This window comes from Nilaparvata lugens, chromosome 9 (assembly GCF_014356525.2).
Source record: "Nilaparvata lugens isolate BPH chromosome 9, ASM1435652v1, whole genome shotgun sequence".
NCBI classification, from domain to species: Eukaryota; Metazoa; Arthropoda; class Insecta; order Hemiptera; family Delphacidae; genus Nilaparvata; species Nilaparvata lugens.
In genome coordinates, this window is record NC_052512.1 from 29701955 (window position 1) to 29709836 (window position 7882).

Here is a 7882-nt window from a genome sequence, read left to right on the forward strand (position 1 = left end):
TATATTTCGAAAACCAAAAAACGGAAACAAAAGTCTATGTAAGTTATTCGAATATATAAAAGGGGATCCCCATAAATCTGCAAAAATTGTACAGCGTATAAATTCGTCCATTTGGAAAAGTCATGACTATAGTATTAAGGGTACAAAAGTAATCATAATTAGTTTTCTTAGTATTTAATAAATTTAAATATCCAAGCTGTACTTAGCCAAAAGGTCTATTTTCCTTAGGTGAAACCACACCCTGAGAATAATTTTAATTATTGATTTGTTCTATTTTCTGAATTATCACTTTGTATTAACTTGTTTTTTCTTATTTAACTAGTTCAGTTTATGACCCTTTCCAAGGGCTATTATCGATTTTATTTTGTTTAATCGAAGAGTACCGAACTTTTTATATAATATTTATAATTTAAAGATTCAAATCTGCTGTCAACCAATCTTCATTCTGTATCTATTGAAAGTTATAACTTGCATAATCTGTTCATTAATTTATTCAATATTTGTTGTAAAAGTATATCCTTCAGAATATATCCATTTTACCGTTTCATTAAACTGGGTTCACTTCATTATACCTCCAAATTCGTTCTTTCTCGACTGACACACATTGATCATTCAGGACACATCCTTTTTTGCAATAGTCGGACATTAGCGAGTATAGTATCTATCATTAGACTATTATTTCTTCTGGTGGTAAATGGTGGTCGATTTTCTTATCAAGTAATAAATCTTTTCATTGAGAGTATCCCGCAGAATCAAATAATAAATCGACTTCCACTAGCCTACCACACCGAGGTGAAGTGAATCCTGCATTATTAGCCGATCAATGTCGCAAAGAGAGGTAGTGGATTGTTTAGACAACATTAGAATTAAACTCGGTACTCGAAATATTTACTATTTTGGTTCAGCACTTTGCTTTCACACAACCTATAGTACTTATCAGAGGCCTGGTTCGCATGGATTTGCCATTCTGTCTGTTGTTTCATGCGGTCTAATATCTTTCCAAATTACGGCACAATTATTGGATTCTGGATGTATTAGTTATCATTTGGAGAAAAGGTTCACTCCAAAATTACTATCTCTGTCTGATCCTAGTGACAGCATAATTTACACTCAGCAGGTTCAAGTTGAACTGCATTTAATTATTAAATTGAATTCAATTCCACCTCACCATATTATAACCACCTACAGCGTTAAGTTAGAAATTCAGGTCCCTTACTTCGGCTACCTTTGTAGACCGCCAAACCCTCTATTGAGCAAATTAACTTTTCCAATCTATTACATCCATACACCAGTCATTCTACTTAGATACTCTGATTTAAGTGATATCGACAATCCGATTAACCTGACCTACAACTACCTATCATTAAATCATAACCTCAAGTACTATAATCGTTCAATTATTCTATTTAATCTGACCATTTTAACTATCAATTACTTTTTTACTGTACGTCCTCCCCTCTCTACGGAGCAAAATAGGCTGCAACATTCGCCAACACAAGGTAAGACCTACCATACGAGGCAATCGTACTTATGGTTAAACGATTATAATCCTAGTTCCTTGTCATACAATTCAAGTTATATATTTCCGTGTCCCCCCCTTGGAGTAAGATTATGACACATGACGCTTCAACAAGAGGCTGGGATTTGACAACATAAAACAAAGAAATTTCGTGTTGAGAAGGAAGAAAATGGTGCAGTCAAGTGAGAAGTTTTCTACAATTGATAAATACAGTATGATTTGGAGCGGCTCAGTTGTCCTCAAGGTTCACCGCAGACAACTCTTGTCCTCTGACGTCTGAGTGAGACAGAGAAGGGAAATGAATAATGAGTAGTGTGACAATGATCTCTGCTCACTAAGTGCCCACAGTATTCAGTTTTGCAAAGGCAAATAAAACACGGTTTGTATTATTACTGCCTGGCTCTCCAGTGCATATGTCACGTCTAAAAATAGCATTCCTTCATTAAATACAGCACATTTTAGAGAGGCACATTTTCTATTCTAAAAAATCTGGAGTGGCGCACTCACACAACTTTCCTTGCCGTTATGACAATTGATCACCTGACGCTAGTGTTCATGCGTATCTCAAGTCTACTATTCTAAGATCCAAGCTAGCTGGTGACAGGACAATAATGTTTAAGACATACGATCTCTTCATAGTGAATCATTCAATAGAATCAACAGTTGCCAACAGTTTGCAATTTGATAATCACATTTTCTCGAATTTCGAGCTTATTTTCAATTTTAGGTGAAAATGTTACTGAACATTAATTGTAGAGATTTTCATGCTTAATCTTTTCCACTCAATTTTTTTGTTTAAATTGCATCTAAAGCGTGATAATTGGGAATCTAAAATCAAACTTTGCATAGATGGGGCGGTGCTCCTGAAATTTTTACAGATATGAGACTAGTGGCAGTTGATAGAGCTAATCAATGACTTTTCTAGGTATGAATTTAATCAAAATCGTTGGAGTCGTTTTCAAGAAAATCGTGAAAAAACCTTTTTTTGACAACATTCTCTCAATTTTAGCCGCCATCTTGAATTGCATTCGATTGAAATTGTTCGTGTTGGATCCTTATAGGGGAAGGACCTTAAGTTCCAAATTTCAAGTCATTCCGTTGATTGGGAGATGAGATATCGTGTACACAGACGCACATACACTCATACACACACACACACACACACACATACAGTCCAATACCCAAAAACCACTTTTTTGGACTCAGGGGACCTTGAAACGTATAGAAATTTGGAAATTGGGGTACCTCAATTTTTTTCGGAAAGCAATACTTTCCTTACCAATGGTAATAGGGCAAGGAAAGTAAAAGTACTCGTAATTTCCTGGATGGAGGTTGGTCTGCGGTTTCTTTTAATCGGACAATAACTGCGTCTGTAACTGCGGTACAAACAAACAGACAAAAGCTGATTGAGTCGAAACATAGACCTCAGCTTTGCTTCTGTCAATAAATGATTGTGCGAAGTTCCAATTTCGTATGTCCAACCATTATTTAGGAAAAAATCTGGTGTGGTACACTCACACAACTTTTCCTTGCTCATTGATCTATAAGCCTCATTAACGAGGATAATTTAGGGAATAACATTATGCCGATTGGCGGCTAAATAATTAAAACTACGATTATTTGCGATTGTGTTCAGAGTACATTTTCCTTTGCTTGAATTATGAAATTTGAGGATTTTTTAAAAGTTGTCAAAACAGCTGTTCTACTAATAAAATATCGACATGTGTTCTTTTGAATAAACTACTCTACCTACCCACCTCACGCACGAGAAGGAGGTTGCAAAGTAAATTTCTCAAGGATGCGGTGGACCTCCTGTTAATTTCTCAGGGAGGAGACACATGCCAGTGAATAGAGCTGATATATAACTATACAGGGTATGAATTTGAAAAAAATCGGTGAGGTCATTTTTAGAAAGTCGTGATAGAAATTCAAAAAATGAAACGTATAGAAACATGAAATTAGGGTACCTTAAATTATTGAAAGAAAACCAATACTTCCCTTACCTATGGTTATAGGCAAGGAAAGTAAACTTAGTGAAACAAACAAAATGGCCCTCTGTTTGGGTAACTGAAGGCTTTTGGAAATACAAATATGTTATTTTAGATATGTTTTTTACCCAGGAACAATGCCTAGATATAGTGGAGAGTTCGTAAACACTCGTATTGTTTTTTTTTTCAGATGTATGCATATACAATGTTGGCAGCGATTTTGAGAAGAACCTTTTTGCTGGTGAATCAACACTCAGTCGGAGCCGCGTGGAGTTGGAGAAGCAGTCGTCTCTGTACAGCTCAACAGGTAAATGCACAAATAGTGGAGCAGATGAAAGTGAAACAATGAACGGTCCAGCAAAAAGCAAACCATCTCTGATAAAACGAATCACGAAAAAAGCCTCTAGAGCGCGAAATAATAACGTTAAAAATCCATAATTTATTCTATAGTGAGGTCCACGTTAGAAAGATGGGAGAGCAACGTTGCCGATCCTCTGTCTTGTAAGGAGGGTAACTGATACCGGTTTATTGATGGTTTACTAACTCATTTTTTACGAAATTGCCAAACGATTTTAAAATTTTGGAAGATGTTAAAAGGTTTGGTATTGAGTTGAAGTAATATTTGGTAGGCCTATCCCTGCATTCGTTACAGGAATTTTTATAATATCTTATGTGTATGACATTAAGTATTTAGGCTATATTCATTAGTTTTCTGTGACACTATTCATATGTATTTCTACATGTACCATGAATAGAGATTTTTTTAATTCAATAATTCAATTCTGATAACTGTTTATTCTCGTTTAAAATAGTCAACTATGTTTTATCAAGCAAGAGATTATATTTCATAATGGATTTCCATAATAAAGATTAAATATTTTGTCAAATGATATTATCAATTCTACATTGTTAAAAGACGATCTGGAAGCAGAGCAGAGCTAGAAAGAGATAGCGCTATCTGCTTTGTTGAATGAGAGACAAGGAAAGCAACACCATTGCTAATCAATCACTGACATTGTAACGTGGACCTCACTATAGTAGGATTGCTCTATCCAATAAATGAATGAATAAATTAATATTGTATCTAACAATCATTGTTGATAAACTGTGAGCGATGGTTATTGTATTTTACCTTCTTGAATCAGTTATGTAATAATTATTACAATTATTGTTCTACGTCATCTTACAGTAATTTATTTTTATTGTATTATTTTATTGTTTGTCTTTATGAGTGATTCACTGTCATGATAGCCTCACTGTCATACGTCATCTACAGTAATTTATTTTTTTGTATTATTTTATTTTTTCATCTTTATGAGTGATCCGCTGTCATGATAGCCTCACTGTCATAGCATCACTCTGAGTTATTGATTATCACTTTATCATATAGTATGTGAATTCTTAAGTTTTGTTTGTTGTTTTCCTAAGCCTTTGGGATTCTTGTATAATAGATAATATACTACTTCCATCTTTGAATATTCATTTTGATTGTATTTTCACTTGTTACTTTTACCTGAATTGGATCAGAATAAGTTAACTGCATCACACAAGGTATCTAATGTTGGCAGTGCAAATATCACATTTTTATAATATTGTTATACTCAAGCTACAATCAATGTTTATTTGTATTGTTTACTCTAGTGAAAATATTGTTCAAGAAGTTATTTTTGGAAATAAAATTCAATTCTTCTTCTTCTTCTTCATCATTCTTCTTCCCTTTCTTCCATATTCTGATTGTTTAGAGCCAGATTCCAAGCTCGGGATTTACCTATGTTCTACACTTTGAAAATTATACAAATCTCCTATTCTACACTTTGGTTTCTGGCTGGAGTCAGAATTGGCTTTCCGAAATGGGGCGTTTCTATTATGGGGCGTTTCGAAAGTTATAATATAAATCTTCATTCTCTTATTTCTATTATTGGAATTGAAATTATCCTCCCAATAATATATTACATTACAATATACACAATATATAACTGAAAATAGTGGAAAAATATTGCTTCAAACAACCCCTGAGTTACTAAAGTGTGTGGTCGTTCCTGTTCCATATGCATATTCATGTTCATATTCTCTTGATTGGTATGGTTACAGTGTTGAACAAATTTAAGAATAAACAAAAATAAACAGCAGAGCTCTGCAAAAATAGAAACGTGAATTGAACTATAAAATAATGCCTTCAATATGAATAGTAAATATGATCAGATTCATACTAGAAACTATCAAGTTGAAATTTGAACAATAATGAGAGAGAATGCTAAATAAAACTGTAATTAGATAAAGCTATGAAATATAAGAGATAAATTTAGCTGAATTAAACTCTTGAAGCTTGAATAATGCAATCTGGTAATTTGAGCGTGTTGAAATGCCATACATACATAATAAAATTAATAAATTGATCTACTGAAATAAAATTTCTTGAAACAATGTTTCCACTTCATTCCTCTTCAATAGCCAACTCTTGGTCAAGTGTCTGAATCTATTCAAGCGTAATGCATCCTTTATTTCACTAGGCAAAAGGTTGAAAATACGAGGAGCGACATATAGCAAGAATCTCCTGAATTTCTCCTTTCTTGGACGAGGCGGAATAAAGTACCCTCCTGTACGTAGCATTGGGTGACGTACTTCATAGATGAATTCATTGAGATTTTGGCCGCTTTCTTTGTAAAATAGTTCCAGCACTTTGTGAAAGTATAAATACCTCAATGGTGAGATATTTACCTCAATGGTAAACTCTATATTGAGGGTCGCATTGCAGAGAGGTCCCAGATGTCACACTAAAGAGTTATATGAGGACTTTAAAGTGTTCAATGTAAGGCAGCTATTTGTGAGATCTGCCTTGATTTACATGCACTCTCACCATAACCAAATTTTTAACAATACAATAGATCATAGATACCCCACCAGAGCATCACATATAAACAATATACAGACTCCAAGATTGAATAAAACATATTCAACAACTAATATTCAGTACCTGTCACACATAATACTTAGAAACATACCTGACTATCTCAAAACATTTCAAAATTACAGATCAGGCCAGTATAAGCAAATTGTTGAGAAGTGGTTGATTATAAGTGACCAAGAGGAATCTGAACGCGTGCTTCTCTCTGTATATAGGTAGGGAATGTGGAACTTGGTGATCTTGTCTGTGGTCCTTCGAAATCCAAGTCCCATAGTGCTTATTATTATTTTTTTTGTAGCCAGTGTAGTTTACTGTTATAGTATTACATGTTTTTGATTGGATTGTCCATCGTCATCACCATCTTCCATTTTAAGTTTGGAAAATTCTTTATAACTTGGTATTTAATTGCATTGCTATAGTGTATCTACCTTTTAGTTTTACTAACTTTTAGTCATCAATTACTGGCTGTTTTTGCTGCCAATTATTTGTTTTCTTCCTATAATATCAACATTCACTCATATCATTTTTTAAAATCTGTATTTTTCTCAATTTAGTGTAATATAATATCAATTTTCATAATTTAGTTTATCGATTTTTTAAATTCAGCGAATTACGCCAGGCCCTCACAAACACAGGTTTAAGCCTACATGTGAGTCTCTCATAACGTAAGGGTATATAATATAAATGTACTGTAACTGTACTGTATTATTTGTAAATTGTGAGAATAAATTGCGATTTGATTTGATTTATATCTCTAAATAGAATGAGGGAATGATGTCGAGCTGGTTTCCTGCTTATCACTCTCATTATGAATGTTTGGCGTACTACTAAGGGATTGAGTGTTGTCCTTAGTTGAATTTGCATAACATGCAGCACCAGTTTGGAATTCCGCACTATGTAGGCTAGTACAGTGTCCACCTTGCGATTGGAGAGAGGTCAAAATAAATTCCTGAGATTTACATTTTTCAAGAGATTGGGACAGACTTGTGCTATTGATTTCCCAACAGATGAATTGCGAAGGACCTTCCTTGAAAAGCAGGAGAGATTTATTTTCTATTCTTGTCTTTTACAACATCCTGACAGAATCCAAGGGCAGGGCAGTGGACTGTGAATGATAGTTGGTATAAATACCTACAAATAAATCTTAAAATTCTGTGCATAAAATACTGATAGCTTGAAGTGTGGTAAGTACGCCAATAAAAGACTAAATGAATCAACAAGATAAGATTTATAATAATAATAAGATAATAATAGGCAGATGGCCACATACAAAAACAATTGTGTCAAATATCTTGGGATCAATAAAATAATAATAGGCAGATGGCCCATACAAAAACAATTGTGCCAAATATCTTGGGATCAATAAAATAATATAGGCAGATGGCCACATACAAAACATTGTGTCAATTTCTTGGCATCAATAAAATAATAATAGGCAGATGGCCACATACAAAAACAATTGTGTCAAAT

At 33.9% G+C, this 7882-nt stretch overlaps 1 protein-coding gene across 3 annotated transcripts in view; it reads left to right on the forward strand.

Annotated features, from left to right (window-relative positions):
• Positions 1–7882, forward strand: part of LOC111053290 — a 67311-nt gene that overhangs the window by 55714 nt on the left and 3715 nt on the right. For 2 of the 3 annotated variants that reach the window (XM_039435199.1, XM_039435201.1), the window contains one exon: positions 3698–4712. The exons of the other annotated variant lie outside the window; for it this stretch is intronic. In XM_039435199.1, coding sequence (XP_039291133.1) covers positions 3698–3945 — 248 coding nt within the window. In that variant the 3' untranslated portion in view covers positions 3946–4712. Of the gene's footprint in view, positions 1–3697; positions 4713–7882 lie in introns of those variants that run through there. 3 annotated transcript variants of the gene reach the window in all.